Source organism: Podarcis bocagei (genome assembly GCF_964188305.1).
Source record: "Podarcis bocagei genome assembly, chromosome: 6".
NCBI classification, from domain to species: domain Eukaryota; kingdom Metazoa; phylum Chordata; class Lepidosauria; order Squamata; family Lacertidae; genus Podarcis; species Podarcis bocagei.
In genome coordinates, this window is record NC_138130.1 from 27326210 (window position 1) to 27348164 (window position 21955).

Consider the following 21955-nt stretch of genomic DNA (forward strand, 5'->3'; position numbering starts at 1 on the left):
TGACGATGATGATAATGCAGTTTTGCTATATTTCTGCCCTTACATATCTCCAATAACTACATTGCTTGGTAATGCCTTCAAGAGTGTTCTTCCTTTGCAAATAAAATGGAACATTCTTTGCTCCACCACCCTTCCAATCCTACAGGTTAATCTGAATAAAGAAGCTTTTTCTTTCTGTGTATCTTCTTTGGGGCTTCTGTTAGTTAAAAGCAAGTACTGGCAAAGTGCATGTGAATTGGGCTGCTCAAAAAAACCACAGTTTTTTAAGCACATGAACAAGGAAAAATGAACTGGAAAGAAGGAAATGCTCAAACCAGTTTCCTGCTTGGGATGTTGTGGAAAACTAGTTTAAGAAACACAGAAGCCATGTCTGCAGCTCTGTGCAAAGGAACAGAAGGCCAGGCAAGGAGGAGAATGTGCTTGAACTTGTCAATTCTTCATGCACCAACAAGCTTCTTGCACCAACAACAAGTTTATTAGAGTAAGCCCATTATGGCTGCACTGGGCCTAAGCTAACTACTTGATTTTTCTTCATGATACACCTACAGTTTAAAAATATGTATTTTAGAATATAAACAATATAATAAACCTAAAGATTGTTTTTGCAGAGCAGATCAGTGAATATTTTGGATGAGGCAGAATTTTATGCTGGGATGTAAGAGAGGGAGTTAAGTTATATATCTCAAATATCTAACAGTGCAGTCATTAATAAGACTTATTCTGCAGTAAATGTACTTAGGATTGCAACCTAAGAGTGCAATCCTATGTATGTTTGATAGAAGTCGATCCAACTGCTTGATTGCACCTAAGATTCTTGCTGTTACTGTATATCCAAATAAATTCTTTGCTTTTGTCCCCCCAACCCCAACCCGTCCGCCTTGGCAGTTTATTACAGCATTTACAGATTTCCTTGCCTTCATGGTTCTTTTCAACTACATCATTCCTGTATCCATGTACGTCACAGTAGAAATGCAGAAGTTTCTTGGTTCTTATTTTCTTACCTGGGATGAAGAAATGTTTGATGAAGAAACAGGTGAAGGGCCGCTGGTGAATACGTCTGACCTCAATGAAGAGTTGGGGCAGGTAACAAGTCACGTACAATTTATCCTACAAATCTTGCAGCTGTTTCTGATATTTAGATTCCTGCAGATATTGAGAAGACCATTCTACTTGGAAATACCTCTTCCTGCTGCATGGCCAGCTCTCTGTACAATGGGACAAGAAAAGGCAGTGTGTCATAGAAGCATAGAACTGTAGAATTGGAAGGGACCCCGGAGGTCATCTCAACAAAAGTATCGGTGACAGATGACCGCCCAACTTCTGCTTAAAAACCTCCAAGGAAGGAGAGTCCACAACTTCCTGAGGGAGTTTGTTCCAATGTTGAGCAGCTCTTACTGTCAGAAAGTTATCCCTGATGTTTAGTCAGAATCTCCTTTCTTGTAACTTGAATCCATTGGATCGAGCCCTTCTCTCCGGAGCAGGAAAAGACAAGCTTTCGCCATCTTCCACGTGACAGCCATCTGAAGATGGCTATTATATCTCTCAAATTCTTCTTTCCCAGGCTAAGCATACCCAACTCCCTCGACCGTTCCTCATAAGGCATGGTTTCCAGACCCTTGGTTATCTTGGTCGCCCTCCTCTGCACATTTTCCAGCTTGTCAATCTCCTTCTTAAGTGGTGGTGCCCAGAACTGGACGCATTTCAGTGTCGTATGGATAATGCCGAGAACTGAATAAAGAGTTCTGGTGAACCAGGTTGAGCCCATGGGCTGGAAGTTCCTATGCCTCACCTGGAAAAGACTAGTACTGCATGCTTTTTCAAGGACAGAGGACAAAAAAGTTATCACATAAAACCTTCATCTATTGAAATATCTGACTTCCCCTGCCTTGCCCCCCAGCTCTGTTCTTCTTGTTTTAATTCTTAATTGTTCTATCTGTTTCTCTTCAGGTTGAATATGTCTTCACAGATAAAACAGGGACCTTAACAGAGAACAATATGGAGTTCATAGAATGCTGCATTGAGGGCCATGTGTATGTTCCTCATATCATCTGTAATGGCCAAATTCTCCCTGATTCTGCTGGTATTGATATGATTGATTCTTCCCCAGGAGGAAGTGGCAAAGTACGAAGATTTTATTATTATTATTATTATTAAATACTGAAAACATGACAGTTGGGGGGCTCAGTTAAATAAAGTAGCTTTTTGTCAGGTAGGAATTTTGCTTTCAGAATCTTCCATCCCCCCCCCCTTTGTTAATACGACATTCCTGCTTTGCTGTAACTCAAGAACTGTTGCTCATAATATTTACAAATAATAGTTTGCAAAGCTGAAGGATACCCTTGCTCCAAACAAGCTAGCGAAGACAAAAACACTTCAAATTAAAGTAGCTTACAGCAATTTATCCATTCAGTATGCTAAATCATTTGCAATCCTTTTCTATTCTAATGGTAGCTTCTTAATAAAGTCACTGTTGTTCAAAGATGAACTGGTTTGAAACATAAATGAGAGTCCAGAGATAGGGAGGACTCTAGGGTACTAAGGGGGAGCAACAGCATCCTGTATTGCTTAGGAGGGTCCCACTTAGTCTGTAAAGGTAAAGGGTAAAGGGACCCCTGACCATTAGGTCCAGTCGTGGCCGACTCTGGGGTTGCGGCACTCATCTCGCTTTACTGGCCGAGGGAGCCGGCGTACAGCTTCCGGGTCATGTGGCCAGCATGACTAAGCCACTTCTGGTGAACCAGAGCAGCGCACGGAAACGCCATTTGCCTTCCCACTGGGGCGGTACCTATTTATCTACTTGCACTTTGACATGCTTTCGAACTGCTAGGTTGGCAGGAGCAGAGACTGAGCAATGGGAGCTCACCCCGTCACGGGGATTCGAACCACCGACCTTCTGATCAGCAAGTCCTAGGCTCTGTGGTTTAACCCACAGCGCCACCCGCGTCCCTAACTTAGTCCGTAGAAGTAGAGGCCTTTAAAGCATCTCAGGTGACGCCAGAGTGTAGGATGGGCAACTTTCCTCCCACAAACAACCTTTAACTTACCAAAAGAATTTAGTGTGTGAACTTAAATAATGCATGGCAATCTAGTCTGTTCAGCTGCTACTGTTACATGTGCAAAGTATTAAATGTGGTTGCTAATTCCCTCGGAGTTGGAAATCTGTGTGATCAGCGTTCTCCTTGGGAGCCAGCGTGGTGGGTGGTTAAGAGCGGTGGACTCGTAATCTGGTGAACCTGGTTCGCGTCTCCGCTCCTCCACACGCAGCTGCTGGGTGACCTTGGGCCAGTCACACTTCTCTGAAATCTCTCAGCCCCACTCACCTCACAGAGTGCTTGTTGTGGGGGAGGAAGGGAAAGGAGAATGTTAGCTGCTTTGAGACTCCTTAAGAAGAGTGAAAGGCAGGATATCAAGTCCAAACTCTTCTTCTTCTTTATTAGGACAGAGAAGAACTCTTTTTTCGTGCTCTGTGCCTTTGTCACACCATTCAAGTGAAGGAAGATGACAACGTGGATGGGTTGAAGAAAGCACAGCTGTCGGGGAGGTCTGCTGTGTATATTTCATCGTCCCCTGATGAAGTTGCTTTAGTTGAAGGGATTCAGAGGTATGGACCATAATGCCTTTTTTCAGATTGTGTGAGAGCTGAGACTCTTTTCCTTTGATAGTAACTCCAAAGGCAGACATTGGGGAGAAATATCTTTGTGAAGGTGTCCCTGAAGTGAGAGACATGCTGAGGGTAAAATGAAAGTGAAGAGGACACAGGAAATGGAGAGAGGGGGAGAGGTCAGGCCTTGCTGCGTGGGAGGTGTTGTTTGAATGTCTTTGTTGAAAAATAAACTTTTCTTCTGCTTTCTCAAACCCGGTTACTGTTCCTGGAGAGAACTTGTGTGGCTCAGAGCTGGTAGAACTGTTAACATTAGCAGAAGGGGGAGGCATGCAGGGCGACAGAGGCGGTAGAGAGAGCATGGACAAGAAACAGAAAGGTAGAATTTCATTACAAGGTACAGCACAACAGCTGTACAGCTTTACAGGCCATATGTGTAATGGGACACTAAGGACTACTCTGCTATTCCTGCCAGCACAATATTAGAGCAGGTGGTCAAAGTGAGGGAGTGTTTTGCCTTAAGAGCTTTGAAGCAGGTATGTTTTGCAATGGGAACATCCTGGATTGGGGCAGGGATGATAACTTATCATATGGGGATAATCTACTTGTTATGAAGCAGGCTCTAATCAGGTCCAGGTGTCTGTAGGTCTAGGTACTTCTGTGCCCATATCTTTTGGGGAGGAAAAGATTAATACCATCCTCATCGTATACTTACTTGATTCTTGTCATTTGGGTGTGGTGAACATGCCACAGATGAGGTACTTAGGTGTGTCTGTATGTCCATACAAGAGTACAGGGGGAGCCAAAAGTAAAGTGTTTTTGAAAAGTGGTGGAAAGTAATGGTCCTGAACTGTGGGAGCAGCTTATGTGGTAGGATTGTTCTCAAAACATTGAAATGAGAAACAAAACCACATAGGAATCTTGAGCCAGCTTGAGCAAATAATAACTTTTGTGATCTGTAAATGAAATTTAGAGAAGTTTGTTTCTAGTAATACACAACCCGCCACACAGTTCAGTCTACTGTAAACTCGGTGGCATACAGTTAGTTGTTGTAACTTCTGATGTGTATCTACGGTTGAATTTCAGGCTTGGTTACACCTATTTAAGACTGAAGGACAATTTTATGGAAATCTTGAATCGAGAAAATGATATTGAAAGGTAAGTTGTGCACTGTTGTCCTGTACATAAGTATGTTTTGTCTTTAATGTCCTTTTAAAAAGTTAACTTTGAGAAAAACACTTTGCTTCGTTGATTGTATGGTTTATTACGGGGGTGATTTGCAAGTCTGTCAGTTTGGATTTTGAGCCAAGGGTATGGAGTTTAATGAAACGCTATGTTTATCTCACAGGGACCATGGATTTATATCTGTTTTACTCCGTGTGTGTGTATATATATAAAATTACGTTATTACAACATGTCCTTGTTTTCCCCCCTTTAGGTTTGAACTATTGGAAATCCTTAGTTTTGATTCTGTAAGGAGACGAATGAGTGTGATAGTTAAATCGGCAAAAGGTACTTAAAGAAAAGAAAAAAGTATAGTCCCTAAGCTCTTGGGAACTTGGTTTAAGTCTGAAATCTATTACTTATTTATTAAATTTATATACTGCCCTTCATCCAAAGATCACAGGGTGCTTTATCACATAAAAATACAAAATGAAAACACAAAATACCTATCATAAGGACAACAACAAATACCACCCCCCTCCCACAAACACATTTAAAAGGCCATAGACTGTTTAATCAGCCAAAGGCCTGGTTACAGAGGAACGTTTTAGCTCCTCACATAAAGATATGTAGCGAAGGCGCTAGGCAAACCTCCCTGGGGAGAGCATTCCACAAACGGGGAGCCCCTGCCAAAAAGGCCCCGTTCTCACCCTCCAGACCTGTTGTGGAAGGGAGTACATGAAGAAGGGCCTCAGATTATCACGGATCTTTTGCTCTTTAGCCTGTCTTGATTTTTGCCATTTTCTACTATTCCATCATATTTTTGAATACAGTCGTACCTTGGAAGTCGAACGGAATCCTTTCCGGAAGTCCGTTCGACTTCCAAAACATTGAGAAATCAAAGCATGGCTTCTGATTGGCTGCAGGAAGCTCCTGCAGCCAATCGGAAGCCACAGAAGCCCCGTCGGACGTTCGGCTTCCAAAAATAGTTCACAAACTGGAATAGTCACTTCTGGGTTTGTGGCATTCGGGAGCCAAAACTAAGCTGTTGGAAAACCAAGGTATGACTGTAGTATGCTTGTAATTTTGACTCTGTTTAATTTGAGTCCATTTAATATAGAGTGTGATAATTTCAAAAAGCTGTTTCATAAGAAGACTTTTTTTATATTTTGGTGTCAAGGGTTCTGAACTATAGGTCCAAAGGGAAGGGGTCATGGGAGTCGTTGAGTGCAAAGATACCAAAGAGTGATCAGTTCTAGATCTTTATTAAAGAAAGGCATAGACTTACAGCAAAGCAGCCTGCCAGGTCTTCTAGCCTTTGCAGACCCGGGGCAGACAAGCCACCTCCTTGCTGCATTGTCTGTTCTGCGTCTGCAGAGGCTAGGAGACCTGCCAGGCTACTTTTCTGTAAGTCTTTTAATAATACTAGAGCTAATCACTCTGGTGTTTTTGACATCCTTCTTTGATATTCCTCTATCCAGCCACTCCCCCATGCTATCCTTTGAACCTGTGGTTCAGAACAGCAAGGGCTTTATCTGCATTTAACCCACTTTTAAAATTTTGTTTTGCTTACATTTCCAGGAGAAATATTTCTGTTTTGTAAAGGAGCAGATTCGTCTATTTTCCCCAGAGTTGCAGAAGGCAAAATAGACCAGATTAGATCAAGAGTTGAGCGCAATGCAGTGGTAAGATCCAGCATTTGGCATTTATTATGTGCAAATTGTGTGCATTCAAGGCAGAAAGCTGCAAAGGTCAGTTTGTAAGGGCAAACTTGCCTAAATAAGGGAATGATAGCAAAGTGTAGATGAGGAAGTCATCGTTGTGTTGACTTCCATTCTCCTTCAGTGCACTTTTTGTGACAGGCCACACACACAGCATAAATCTTTAGAGATACTCAAGAATCTTGTAGTAGATAGGTAGCCGTGTTGGTCTGCCATAGTCAAAATAAAAAAATTCCTTCCAGTAGCACCTTAAAGACCAACTAAGTTAGTTCTTGGTATGAGCTTTCGTATCTGAAGAAGTGTGCATGCACACGAAAGCTCATACCAAGAACTAACTTAGTTGGTCTTTAAGGTGCTACTGGAAGGAATTTTTTTATTTCAAGAATCTTGTAGTTCTACTTGTCACATATGGGTTTTTGATGGAAGCCATAGTTGGTTTGTCCACCTCTGTCAGCAGTATTTTCTTTCTTTCTTTTCCCAAAACTGTGGAGAAGTTGGGTTTCCAGCTTTCTCATAGCCTTCTCCAGAGGCAACATTCAAGTTAACCAGATTGTTGCCTTGCTCAAGGCATTCGATAAACTTGCATTCTAACCTCAAGTCAATTAAACCACTGCACGAGGCAGAAACCTAAATTATAACCTGCAGAATTTAAAATCTCCAGAAGACTTTCAGTGAACACGTCTCTGTGCTTTTAAAATAATTTCCTTTAGGAGGGCCTGCGAACGTTATGTGTAGCGTATAAGAAATTCACCTGTGAAGAATACGAGAATGTGCAGAAGCATTTGCAGGAGGCCAAACTGGCCCTTCGGGATCGGGAGAAGAAACTGGCTGAGGCATATGAGCAGATAGAAAAGGGACTTATCCTGCTTGGTGCTACAGCAGTTGAAGACCGGTTAGTGCACTTCTTTTAATTTAAACATTATATATATATATGTATATATATAAAATATTTATTAAATATTCCATTTGAACAATCCAATAAAAACCACATTAAAACATTCCAAATTATAATGCAATCAAAAAAGCAAAATATTCGATTCCAAATTCTCTATCTTTGGTTTGGTTGCACATGCGTTGACAATATGTTTATAATCCTTCTTCCCTGCACATGCAGCCCCTTCCCTCCTCTCTTTGTGGTATGCCTCTTTTCCCTGTATGTGCTTCCTAAATCTGTTCTGCGGTTTCCCCCTACACTCCGGAGCAGATTTGGGGATAGCACGAGCGTAGGAGAGACAGGGATGTCCCCTGGTGTTAACTCAAAAATGTATTTGAATACCTCCCTGTCTAATAAACTATAGTTTACCATTTTTTTCTCTGACCAAGAAAACGGTGGTTACTATGTTCAGACCACACCAAGATCATGAACATAGTCTGAAAACTGGTTTAAGGTCCTGGTTTCCTCAGAACCTGTTAACCACAGTTTTCAGATTTGAACGATCAAGACTTCCTTATCAAGGCAATGAGAGCTGCATGCAAGGGCAAAAGGCTCATACGTGTCTCAGTGAGACACAGTTGTCTGTAGAGAGCCCAATTTATTTATTTTTTGTTTGTTTAGATGTATGTGCTGTGTTTCTACCACAACAGTGGTCAAAATGACATGCAGACAATACACAATAATGTAAATGTTTCCTAAAATAGATTTAAAACTAGTTAACAAAACAGAATTTGGAATCAAAGGGGTGGTACAGAACTGAAAGAAAAGAAACCCTGTACTTGCCTAATCCTTGTTAACGGATTTTTGCAAGTGTCCTTTCTCCCCCTCTCTGAATGGGGAAGCATCCTTTCTGCCCCACCCCCACCCCACTGCCCTGCCAGACCCATTAATCTCTTCTTAGCACATCTGACTCAATAACAGTCTTGTGGAAAGCATTTAAAAGCAGTATTATAACAATTAGTAGTTTACAATGTGGCCACACAGTAATTAGCAGCACTACGAGCTGTTTCCACAACAGAAACTAATTGTACTGTGAAATGACAAAAACCTCAGAATGCATTGCACTGGGATAAAAGAATCTCTAAACATTGTTATAATTATAATTATAATATATGCATATTTATTTAATACCCCGCCTTTTCCCTGACAGCAAGTTTTCTGCTCCCAGTCATTAAAAATAACAGCCTACTCCCAACTCAATAAAAATGAGAGCAGGAAAATCAAAGACTATCCCGTGCAAACTGGGCAAGACTTCCCACTCGTACATTGCATCAAAATGTTCCCACTTTCACCATGTGTATTTGCCTCAATAAAACACCAGGGCCCAGATGTTATTGCATACTGTAAAAGAAGCAAGGGTGCATTGAAAATAGGTAGCCCCACTGTCTCTCTGGCATTTAACCTTCACTGGAAATGGGGGGGTCATTAAAGTCCGTTTCCATTGCTCTCCTGCGGCCACACAAACTTTGGTTGAGCTTCCTAAGAATACTTGTCATATGCACTCAGTTTCTGAGTCAAACTGTGTCCACGTATCACTACTGCTGCCTGCTGCGTGGGGTAAAGACAGGAAGTCAACGCCATGGTTAGTAATTGTAGGAGCAAGGGAGAGTCGTTATTGATATCATCCTCTGTCTGCTTCTTCATGGTTGCAGCCACTGCCGTCATCGTTACTGATCCATACAGATTGTGATTTACGGAGCTCTGTAAGCAGTAAAGGTCCTGTTATGGACCTTTACTGCTTACAGAGTAAGCAGTAAAGGTCCTGTTATGTACTGAAGTTCTCACCCTGGGCCAGCAGGGGGATACTGTAGATAGTTTTCACTCACGTCCACATATGCAAATAAGGGATTGAAAGTGACATTCAGTGATTGGATAGTTACAGAAAATGGTTACTGTTGCGTTCTAGTGGAGCTCTATATAAGCAGGCTGGCTGAACCCTTCAGTTCAGTTCTGACCTGGCCTGTGAATAAACAAGAGCTGTTTGAAGAATCGCTGTGTCGTCTGATATGTTCACCCACAACTTAACAGGTCCCTGACCTGAAAAGCTTGCAGTCTAAATTTGAATGGGAGAGGAGAGACAAGGCTACAAAAGGATGATTACGAACAAGTGCAGTTGTTGTGTTTGCTCAGGTTTGGTTTTGTGGATCATCCCTTACTTAGTACGAAGTTCCTTTTCATTGTTTCAGGCCTCTTTTGCTGTAGTCAAGCTAAACTCAGCCTAATGGGAATAGAAACATATTGTTCAACCTGGAATATATAGATTTAGCTTGCTTTATATCTCTCTTCCTCACTCCCCCTTTCTTAGACTGGTCCTAATTTTTATATTTCTGGAGCCACCAGGTTTGAACCCGGGAATATGCTGATTAGATGAAAACTGCAACAAGAAATGGCTTCTTTCCTACCAATTACCTTGCTATCCGTGCAGCTAGAAGTGTAGAATAAAAAAAATTATTTATGTTCATGTGTGGGGTTCAGGAAACGCCCACGAATACTTTTCAGTGGACAAGACATCCAATTTTTATTATTTGCCTACCTACGCCTTGTATATTTTTAATTATTTTACTGGCAAAGCAGATGAAAAACAAGTTTTTCTGTTTTTGTTAAGTTACTACAGAGACCAACTTAAAGCCAGTATGACATAGACAGTGTTAGTATCTGTTGGTTTGAAGCCTAGAATATACTAAGATTCTAACAAAAAAATTAATTCTTTTTCAAACTTCACAAAATGAGACTGAGTTGTGAGCAATTCAAAGGTTTGCTGCATCTTGCCAGTTTAACTAAAAATGGAGTAAATTGCTGTGAAGCATGATTATATGTGCTTTAAAACAGACAGGTGAAGGGCACTAAAATACACTGTAGCTCCTCTGGACTGCAGCATCTGAACTCTTTAAATCAACGGAGAGAAACTATTGAGTAAATAAATAAATAAAATATTGCATGACCAGCAAAGGCTTCTTAAGTCCAAACTCCTTTTTACCGCCATGTTTTCCGATATGATAGAAACCTTTTAGTAAGTGCCCTAAATTTTTAATTTAAAGTTTGTCAATAATTATTTGTGATTGGTATATCAAAGATTACAGGAAAAGGCTGCTGATACAATCGAATCCCTGCAAAAAGCTGGCATTAAGGTTTGGGTTCTGACGGGAGACAAAATGGAGACTGCCGCAGCTGCCTGCTACGCCTGCAAACTATTCAGAAGAAATACTCAAATACTTGAGTTAACTACCAAGAAAATAGAGGAGCAGAGCTTGCACGATGTGTTGTTTGATTTAAGCAAGACTGTCCTAAGGCACAGCGGCAGTTTAACAAGGGACACCTTCTCAGGGTATGTATAAAGTACAAATTCAACCAAAGTCAAAATTTGCATCCTTTTTTTGGCATTGGTTCAGTGGCAGAATTGGAAACAGCTTTTAAAAATATATATATATATATATATATATATATATATATATATATATATATATATATATGTAGGTTTTGGTGTCTTCGGGTGTCTTCCCGTGTAAGAGTTGGGGTGTCTAGGCGACGTTTCGACGAGGTCTCACTCGTCATCTTCAGGCTGGTGCTTTCGGCTTCTTGTTACTAGAACAGAGCAGGATCTCAGTGTTTGAGTTCCTATAAATACTGTTGAGGGGGTGTGGTGTATAGCCTCCAACGTTCTGGGCAGAGAGGAAGTTCCTAGGTTAATGTGCCTTTTCTTCTTTTGTTCATTAATTACTTTTGTTCATTAATTACTTAATTAAGTAATTAATGAACAAAAGAAGAAAAGGCACATTAACCTAGGAACTTCCTCTCTGCCCAGAACGTTGGAGGCTATACACCACACCCCCTCAACAGTATTTATAGGAACTCAAACACTGAGATCCTGCTCTGTTCTAGTAACAAGAAGCCGAAAGCACCAGCCTGAAGATGACGAGTGAGACCTCGTCGAAACGTCGCCTAGACACCCCAACTCTTACACGGGAAGACACCCGAAGACACCAAAACCTACATTCCTGTACCCGTGAAAATCTACGAAAGCAAATATATATATATATATATATATATATATATACACACACACACACACACACACACACACACACACACACACCATATTTTTCCATGTATAAGAGGCCCCCTATTTTGGGGGCCGGCTCCCTCGGCCAATAAAGCGAGACGAGCGCCGCAACCCCAGAGTCGGCCACGACTGGACCTAATGGTCAGGGGTCCTTTTACCTTTACCTTTTATCCTGTGCAACAAAATTGGAAATTGAGGGAATAGATTTCTTGTGAGAGTATCCTAGTGCGTAGAGGGAACAAAAACCTAGTGGTGGGGTTTCTACTCTCCACGGTGGTAATTGGAGGCAAAACCAAGATTGCTGTATCAAGTTAGTTACTTCAAATGGCAAGAAATCTATAAGACGGTATTCAACCAAATTATCCTGTCAGCGCAAGGAATGGGACTTTCTCCCCTCTCCTCCCCCTCCATGCCTCCCTCCTCTGTCCCCAAATCTTCTTTGGAGGGTTGGGCTAACAGAGAGAAGAGAATTAGGATGCACAAGGGGGGAGAAAAGATGAATAATGTTCCATTGCACACTGATAAATCCTTGAGCTGAAGGAACCGTAGCCTTAGCCCTATGTTACATGCAACCCAAAATACCCCGAGTGTGCTGCGTTTCAGCATGTCTTTTGAAGCAGCTGCTGTATAAAACACGGTTGGTTAAACTGCAAAACCAGCATTAATTTGTGTATTTTTGTCACTCAATAGGCTTTCAGCTGAAATGCAAGATTATGGTTTAATTATTGATGGAGCAGCATTATCATTAATAATGAAACCACGGGAAGATGGGAGCTCTGGTAACTACAGAGAGATCTTCCTTGAAATCTGTAGGAACTGCAGCGCGGTTCTATGCTGTCGCATGGCTCCTTTGCAAAAAGCACAGGTTTGTGTTTCGCGTCTTCAATTACATGACAAATGTATATTTATATAAATATTGAAAGTCTCCGTGTAATGTGTTGTGTTTAAATACCCACCTTCCAGTGATTGATAATGGAAGCAAAAAATGAAGGGGAAAAAACAAGGAGAAATGAGTGAAAGAATTTCTGAAAGAAAGCAATTAGTTAATGGTACATTAAAATGGCACCCTGCTGTGCCACTGATTTATGTATGTTTCAAGCAGATTTCAGGGATTGACATGCTACTTGGAAAAGAGCTCATTTAACTAAGGAAAAGTGCTGTATTTTCAGCTGATGCTACATTGTGAGGCACACATTAACCTCACATGGAAAGCTGTTATTTCTATTTCCTTGTGTTTTTGTGTTTAGGAAATAAGAATAGGTGTGTGTTGGAAATTCTTTTGATTAGGCCTTTATCAGTAGATAACTGGAATAACACTGGACAAAGATATAAGGATGGCAGAAAGAAAACAACTAGGCCCATCTTGGGGCCTGTTCAGCCGTTACTTTCCTGTAGAAAAGCGAAATCTGTTTCTTCCTCTTGCTGTGGAAAAGAAGTATTAAGTGAACTGGGTTATGTTGCCAAATGAAATATTTCCCTGACTGCCTAATCTTTTATCAGAAAGAATAGAGATTTTCTGCCATCTAGCTGTGGAGATTATCTGTTCAAATAAACATCATACAGTTATATATTTGGTTGTTATTTTCTCTCCATGGTAAAGGAAGGGGAATTCTGAGTTTCCTTAGAAAGTAATGTGTGAACAGGCCCAAATGCCGGCCTGTCTGTTTCACTACTGCCTGGAAAATAGAAGATTCTGTGAAGTGAATGTCCTTTCTTCTTACTTGGTTCAGTTTCCACCACCGCCGAAATATCTAGCAAGTGGAACATTGAGCAAACATGTATGTAACATTTGCACCTTTTTTCCCTTCCAGATTGTAAAATTAATTAAATGGTCAAAGGAGCATCCAATCACGTTAGCAATTGGTGATGGAGCAAATGATGTCAGTATGATCCTAGAAGCACACGTTGGCATTGGTAAGTGGATTGTTATGGTCAAGTTTAAAGTCATCCTTATCATAATGTAATATTGAGTCACTGGTTATTATGGTCCTAGTACTTTGTATCATTGCCATTGTTTCCTTCAATCTATTGTGGAGGAGTACATATTTTTCCCATCAGTAGCTAAGTCTCCATTTCACTCTTGGGTGGCAGATACTTTGTGAGCAGCAGAAACTTCCTAAACATTAGGAGCAAATGATTCTTCCTCAGTTTATGATGATGGAGAGAGAAGATACTGGCTTGCTCTGAACCTGCTAACCATAGTTTCCCAGTTCAAACGAAATCTAATGATAAGTATCACCAGTTCAGTTTCACTTCATCGTTTCACTTTTTGCCATTTTGTTTTTCCTTCCAGGCCTCATTGGGAAAGAAGGCCGCCAAGCTGCAAGAAACAGCGACTATGCAATACCCAAATTTAAACATTTGAAAAAAATGTTGCTTGTTCATGGGCATTTTTATTATGTCAGGATATCTGAACTTGTGCAATACTTCTTTTATAAGGTATATTGGGGCTTTTGTATTATGGTTGTTAACAGTTTAGACAGAGGCAGATTATTTTGAAACTTGTTGTCTTGGATTCCACTGTGTGACCATCGTCCTTCCAGACCTCCATTCTTCCAGTTTAACTTTAGATTCCTCCTACTCTGCTTCCTAGATATGGGGAAAACCTGTTTTCCTAAAACCACTTGAAGCCTTATTTACCTAGGGATCCATTAGCCACGCCATCCCCTGGACCTCGGAGGGAACAAAAGTACCAGGAAAGCAAAATCTTCTTTGGAGAAAAAGAGTTTATTGAAAGTCTGAGCACAGAGATGGGGTCTGTACTCAGAGACAGCCTGCTGGATAGTTCCTAAAATATACTGGCTGTAGAGCAAGACACTTCAACAGACTTTCTTATACCCGCAGACCTTGCTTGCTAAACACATTTTATTGCTTGCTAGACATTCCTGTCTTTCTGCTAAGCCCAGCACTCCCTCCCACCTCCTTGTACACGTGTCTTCTTTTGCTAGCAAAGCATTTCCTTCGTATCTCTTCTTATCTTGCATTACTTAAAAGCAGAAGTAGAGCAGGAAACATCTTGCTTGTGGTTTTTTGGTTAACAGCAGTTTCTGGCTGGGCAGGAAGCGACCTTCTGACCTGTAGCTAGCATCAGCAGTTTCAAGTAGCTGGTTTAGGCTTTTGCAAGCAACTGCAATTTTGAGCTGTTTTTTAACCATCCTAGCAGAGTGCAGGAATTTGCTATGTGTAGACAATATTAATGATTAACCTTCTTAGGTATAGAATACAAAGCACAGAAAATATTGAGAGAAACCTGTCCCATCTCCCTTTACTCCGTCCTCTTCTTTTGAACAATCTATTACTTAGATTCGTTCTGGGGTAGGGGTCTATATTCTCTCATTACAGCAATCACGCGAGGTCTCATCATGCGAGACATCATCTTTCCCATCATATGTTGCAGGCATTGCATTAAGCAGGGTATACAGAAGCAGAAAAGCAATAGAAGCATTATTGGGCCTATTCTTCCCACAAATACGATACCGTTCATGCCAACAGAAATACGAGAGCATCCATATGACAAGGGCGGTACATATCACTCCTACCCACCAAACCCAATATCTCCATGGTTCCTCCCACCAATATTCAGGGGGTGTGCTCATTGTTGAAGAGCCCACTGATATTTGTGCCCGACTACCTGTTGAGCCTCAAGGATGAGAGCCCACCGGTGAGCTGATGCTCCCACTATGTGGGTCAATTTTTCTATTAGCCCTGTTGGGTGGATTGAACTCTCGTGCTGCCTCCCTAGTGACCAGAGCATATGGAAGCTGAAATCCTGGGGTGGCAATTCTTACTGGCACTTGTTGAGCAATTTCAATGCACACCTGGCTAAGGCTCCCACCCTTGCAATACTTGCATTAAGATAGGTTCTGTCCCATCTATGACCTGGGTTAAGAGTAGGACCTGGTCTATCAAATGAGGTTGGTACAGTGCTCTACCTTCCAGATAACAGTTGACTACCCTCCCACAACAGCAAGGGCGGTACAGAACTAGATAGATTTCGATCGTCTCTGCAGCTTCCCGTAAGAGCACTGTCCACGCGTGCTGGTCAGTGGTGTGGGAGAGGAGCCACAACGGGGTAGTGGGGTGTCTCAATACGGTAATCTCATCAAACCCCAGTTTCCAATAGCCAAGGAGCACGCCATCTCTTACCACCGGCAAGACGAACCAGTCGTAGCAGAGGCCAGCAGGCCAATAGGGTTGGTATGGTTCGGTAGGGTCAGGGCAATAAGACATAGAGCAAGTCAATAAAGAAAACAAGAGAGAAAAGAGAAAGTCTTTGTAACTGTCCTTGTGATGATTAGTCGCAGGATCGCGTTGCCCGTGGCCTAACGCTTTTTTCCTGGTAGCGTCAGACACAAGGTGATGATCAACTTCAGAGGGTCAGCAGGATTTCTCTTGCAAGTCCAGACACCCTTCTTCAGATGCGTGTGATGTACCCAGGGGATCACCTCGACTACTTTCTCTGCAGTTGGGGATGAGGGGGTCGCCAGACGCTGTCACTCAGAGGAACTGGTGAACCGGCTCAGCGAGACTGCCGCGGGACTGCAGGTGTACGCTCGAGGGAATACCTGGAAAGGAAGCAAACACACACAACAAACACAGGGATTGCACTTGTTCTTGGGTGATGTGATCTCCCATCTGCCCCAAACTGGCGGGGATGTCTTGGACGAAAGGGGTTGGCCTGCCATATAGAAGTTCAAAGGGTGATAGTTCTCAGTCTCTTGGTTGGCGCACAGGGCACATTTTGGGATATAGCAGCAGTTAGTTGAGGTAGAATATTCTCCCAAGGTGTGCTTTAGCAGCTGGGCCTCCCAAATGGGTGGACTTGTGGTAATTCTTTACAATTGTGCTGGCCAGACGTTGGGGTACAAAAACACGGCTGTCTGGTCCTTCCTGGAGCGTTGCTCCTTCTTGGCTGGTCCACTGCTGTTCATCAAGGGTGTAACGTGGTTCCACATCGTCTGGAGTGAGTTCTGGTACCAATATCAAAAGTTCTGGTGGTGCCTCTAAATTGGCTGGAGAACAAATGTCTACGTTGGGGGCGCTGCCTGCGGGCGCCTCTCCCATCCAATTCTTCACCGTGGGTAGAGATATCAGCCTCTGGAGTGATATCAGCAAGGCAGTCGTCACTGGAGGGGATCTTCAGGATGCTGAGACACAGTCCAATCTGAAGCAGCTTTCCTATGTAGTGGACCCAAGGGGTGGTGCCAGCGATCTTCACAGCTGTGGGTGTGGAGAGCAGATGGGCCCTTCCAGCACGGTTGCAGTGGTGCCTGGGACCAGTCTTATCCACACCTCGTCACCTGGCTCAAACTGGTCACGCAAGGAGTTCGGGCCTGGGTTGAGAGAGAAAATCTCGAGAGAGAGACTGTACATAATTGTTCAATTCCACATCTTGAGCAGGGATAGGTGAAAGCATGCACACATAAGGAACCGGTCTCCCAAACATCACTTCAAAAGGGGTGACAAGTGAATACGTTTCAATGGGAGGCTACAAACTCTAAGCAAAGCCAAGGGCAACATGAACACCCAATTAGACCCTGTTTCTTGGGTCAATGGTTTTTCAAAGTCCTGTTCTTCCTTTCCTATTTTCCAGAACTTTTGGGGCCTATATGCAGTACCCACCATCTTCCTTCTTCACTGGCAACAGTGGGGTGTTTCACTGTGATTGGCATTGTTTCAAGATTCCATGTTGAAGCAATCGCTTCAAATGCACCCACACTCTTTCAGCTGCCTGTCGTGGGATGGGGTATTGGTTTTTATCTTCCGCCCATAGTCCAGGGTCAACATCATGAAGCAGGCTAACAGGGAGGATTCCCTCCTCTTCTTTTACCATCATCAAGCATCAATGGTCTCTCAGGGGCATTTCTAAAGAAAACTCTCCTGCTGGTCCAGTTGTCATCATTACTTCCCCCATTGGTTGGAAGGAAATCTGGGCTTGTAATTTTGTTAACAAGTCTCGGCCCAATACAGGAATGGGACACTCTGGTATATACAAAAATTTGTCTAGGCAGCAGGTAACAGACTGCAAAAACGGGGCCTTTTGTGATTTACCTGTGGCTCCAATTATATTAACCACTTGGTTTGTGGGTTTTGTTACAGGCACAGGTAAGACTGAGTGGGCAGCTCCCTTGTTCACCTTCTCCTACCTGTAATAAGGTAGCTGGGTTAAGGGCTGTGGTAACCTGAAACTTCAGGCGTGAATGTAATAACAGCATCTGGCACTTCCTCTTGGAGTTACACAGCTGGTGTCCTGTCCAAACGTGAATTTATCTGCCTTTGTGAGTAGGGTGGCCACTGCCACAATCGCTCTCATACAGGGGGGGGGGGCAACCTCTGTTCTGTTGGGGTTAGCTTCTCTGACAAGTATTCGACGGGTTGCTGCCAATTTTTCAGTTTCTGGCATAAGACTCCCTTGGCTACCCCCCTGGTCTTCATCTATGAACAGGGTAAAAGGCTTCTTGGGGTTTGGATGCCAAGCACTGGGCTTGTTGTAATGTCACTCTGAGATCCTGAAAAGCCTGCTGCTGTTTCCTGCCCCATATAAAAGGATCCTTCTCTATTCCCCTAGTTGACTCATGCAGGGGCCAAGCAATGCTTCTGTAGTAGTGAGTCCAGGGGATATTGTTCATCATCATAAGTGGGATTATAGGTTTTAAAAAAAATCCCTTCAAACAATTTTACAATCTTTGCTGGATTCTCCTCAAAAGAGGGGTTCTGATTTCTTCAATTACAAACATCTGCACTTGAAAAGGGTATATGCTGGACCGTGCCTCCGCTTGTCCAGCTGGGACAGGGGCTGGTGGATCATAAACCCTCTGAAGGGGCATTTCTCCAGCTGCCTGATCCTTCCTGGCTTTCTCATACTGTCTGTGAGACATAACTCTCTTCGCCGCCTGTCCCCACTTACATTGCCATCTCTTCCTCTTTTCAGGGGTGCAGCATTCTGCTGACTAACAAGGGGCTTACATCCAACTCCTCCCTCAAATGGCTTTGCAAACTCCTTTAGTCTCTTTTTCTGTTTTTCTGTCCACATTTTCTTTCCTTGATTCATATCATCTAGTGTCTTCCTAAACTCTTCGTTATCTTCCGTCTCACTATCCTCCTTCGCAGGTCCTCCTCCCCCTACACCAGCACTTCCCTGTGCTTCTTGATTTTGGCCTGGGGGGGGGTTGGAGGGGGGGGCTGTTGGTGGAGTGTAAGGTGGTGGCTTAATCACTCCCCCTCCTCATCTTCTGGGTCTTCTAACACCAGAGGCTTCACTGTACAAATCCTGTTCTGTGTGTTGCTGTCACAGCAAGACTTTAGCCATGGTAGATTTTTTTTTTTTTTTTACATTGGTCTTCCATGTAGAGATATAGGGGATCTGGTCTGGGTGGACATTTAATATATTTTGCCACAGGGGGTTGATTTGCCACAGGAGGTTGATTAATTGCAAATCAAAGCCACGCAGTTCCCTGGGTTGGCAAGTCCACCTCACATAAAGTTTTGAGTCTCTGTTTTTCAATTTGAATCATCACTCTTCGTGGCTGTTTTCCAGTTATTTAAAAAGCATTCCAGAGGAATACATTGGCTTGCTCCAGACCCTATTTTTTCAGATACAACCGCTCCTAACTGGGTTTTCAAAATTCTCTCACACTCCACATGCTACAGTTTGTCAGAAAATGCACAACCCTACAATCGCTCGGCCAAGGGGACACTAAGCCTTGGCCCCATTCAACAATTCATCCACTGGTGTATCTGACACACAACAAAACACTTAATTCCCTCTGCCCCATTCCCTTTCCCAAACCTTTACCAATTCCTTTCCTGGTGGCATTCTTACTGCCGGGCACGCTATTGCCAACTACCAGGTGAGGCTGATCAGGCCTCTGGCCCTTTCCCTCGGGCCCCTAGCCCTTTCCTTCGGGCCCCTAGCCCTTTCCTTCGGGCTTACCTTTTCCGCTGCGGACCTGTCCCCTCGGCGCCGTTCTGTCCTCTTATTCTCCCTCAACCAGATGTCTCCACTCCAGGACGGTGTGGCAATTTCCCCCTACAAACTGGCAGGGTGTGCACCGGAAATGCGAACGCCGATCGGAGCTGTTCACCTTGGTTGAGCCTGGCCCTCCGGTCCGTATTTGGAGAGGGGGCTAATCCCGAGCGAGCCCCCAGAGAGATGAAGCCTTATTTACCTAGGGATCCATTAGCCACGCCATCCCCTGGACCTCGGAGGGAACAAAAGTACCAGGAAAGCAAAATCTTCTTTGGAGAAAAAGAGTTTATTGAAAGTCTGAGCACAGAGATGGGGTCTGTACTCAGAGACAGCCTGCTGGATAGTTCCTAAAATATACTGGCTGTAGAGCAAGACACTTCAACAGACTTTCTTATACCCGCAGACCTTGCTTGCTAAACACATTTTATTGCTTGCTAGACATTCCTGTCTTTCTGCTAAGCCCAGCACTCCCTCCCACCTCCTTGTACACGTGTCTTCTTTTGCTAGCAAAGCATTTCCTTCGTATCTCTTCTTATCTTGCATTACTTAAAAGCAGAAGTAGAGCAGGAAACATCTTGCTTGTGGTTTTTTGGTTAACAGCAGTTTCTGGCTGGGCAGGAAGCGACCTTCTGACCTGTAGCTAGCATCAGCAGTTTCAAGTAGCTGGTTTAGGCTTTTGCAAGCAACTGCAATTTTGAGCTGTTTTTTAACCATCCTAGCAGAGTGCAGGAATTTGCTATGTGTAGACAATATTAATGATTAACCTTCTTAGGTATAGAATACAAAGCACAGAAAATATTGAGAGAAACCTGTCCCATCTCCCTTTACACTTACTTTCAGAATGTCCAGTAATGTAGTAAGTAAAAGAGCAAGTGGTTTGATGGCTGCAAACGTGAATCAGCTTCTAATTTCAGTTGATCAAGCTGAATGGAAGAATGATGGGTTTGTTTTTATGTTTACACTGATAACCGGATCATATTAGTGATAACTTTCGCCAGTGTATGCTTACAACAACAGAGTCTCTTGTGTTGTAAATCTAAAATGCCAACCTCAGGTGTTTTATAACAACAGATCAGCACATTAGGCATATGTATTTTGTTTCCTTCAGGGAGTAGCTCATCTCAGCACTACAGTAAGCCAAATCCTGTTTATTTCACCTTTTTGCCACTTTGACATACTAATCGATGCACCAATTCACTGGTAAAATAAGATAGCCAAATTCACCAATGACATCCAGAATCAGCACCCCATAGGGCATAATAAGTATTGCAAAGACATATAAATGTGGACCAATGTGAAGGATTTATTTCTGCCGTGGGAACAGGTTTACGTTCCACTTCTAGCACAGTGTTGAATAACCATTTGAACTAGCCTAAACTCTGCAGCAATGCACTGCTCTCATAACATCAAGGCTTAGCGCAACATTCGTCTGTAAATAATCTGATGAGTAAACTCAAATGTAGCAATAAAACTTAGAAACTATTGAAATCTCTTAGTCTGAAGCTTATAGTCTACTACACAGGAAAAGAAAGAGTGGGGAGTAGCAGTATGTGTATGTGTTCCTGGTTCCGAGCCTGTTTATTTGTGTATCGGTGTCTCCACGTTTCCTCCATTGTGTCATTAATATGTACAAGTGTAGAGAGACAGCTATAAAGCATTTCAGGAATTCATGCCATTGCAGCGTCACTACTTGGACCTGAAGTAATCTCAGGCCTCAGCCTAGAAAGCATGGTTCTGAGCAGTTTTCCCTTTGCCCTGCCACTTTCCTCCAGAAAACCTGCTCTTTATAGGGATAAATCGGAGCAAACGTATTTCTGGAGAAACCTGATTGATAAATTTGCTGTGATTCAGCGGTAAAGATATGGCAGGGCAATGGGAAGTCTGGATGAGCTCTCGGTGACTGCAGTTCATTTCTTCAACCATCCAGTACTGCTTCTGCCTCCTCTTCCTGAGGACTGCATTGTTTGCGTTCTTTTTTGTGCTTGCTTCCGTATCACCAACAGCCATTTCTGCGACTGTTGTCCAAATCCTCCTCGCCTTCCTTTTGCAGACTGTACTTTATGTTCCCCAGACGTTACCTTTAGACATGTATTTATTTCCCTAGAACCTTTTTTGCTCTTATCTCCATTTCCAGGGTGTGGGCAAGAATGCACAAACAAAAATCAAAGCATCGACATATTTTAATTGGTTGCCACTTTTTAAAAACAGCTTTTCTACACTGCCATAATAGTACTGAAGGAGTTGCCCTTTTATCGAGTTTTGTTTTTTCAGCTGAACTTAAATATGTGTTTGAATTTGTGTAGCTGCCAGTTCATTTATATACTATGATAATGTCATGCAACATATCTTGCTTTTGTCTTCCAGAATGTCTGTTTCATTTTTCCTCAGTTTTTATACCAGTTCTTCTGTGGGTTTTCACAGCAGGTATCTCAAAAAACTTTCCCCCCTTTATCATTAAACCAAGTTAATATTTTGAAACATGTTCTTTATTGGTCCAGTAGAATTT

At 42.7% G+C, this 21955-nt stretch overlaps 1 protein-coding gene across 3 annotated transcripts in view; it reads left to right on the forward strand.

Annotated features, from left to right (window-relative positions):
• ATP11A (ATPase phospholipid transporting 11A) overlaps positions 1 to 21955 on the forward strand; it is a 112308-nt gene that overhangs the window by 65583 nt on the left and 24770 nt on the right. For all 3 annotated transcript variants that reach the window (XM_081198297.1, XM_081198298.1, XM_081198296.1), the window contains exons 12-23: positions 886 to 1083; positions 1948 to 2121; positions 3438 to 3601; positions 4688 to 4759; positions 5040 to 5113; positions 6347 to 6450; positions 7197 to 7378; positions 10494 to 10745; positions 12171 to 12345; positions 13292 to 13394; positions 13774 to 13919; positions 21814 to 21873. In XM_081198297.1, the coding sequence (XP_081054423.1) occupies positions 886 to 1083; positions 1948 to 2121; positions 3438 to 3601; positions 4688 to 4759; positions 5040 to 5113; positions 6347 to 6450; positions 7197 to 7378; positions 10494 to 10745; positions 12171 to 12345; positions 13292 to 13394; positions 13774 to 13919; positions 21814 to 21873 (1704 nt within the window). The remainder of the gene's footprint in view (positions 1 to 885; positions 1084 to 1947; positions 2122 to 3437; positions 3602 to 4687; positions 4760 to 5039; positions 5114 to 6346; positions 6451 to 7196; positions 7379 to 10493; positions 10746 to 12170; positions 12346 to 13291; positions 13395 to 13773; positions 13920 to 21813; positions 21874 to 21955) is intronic.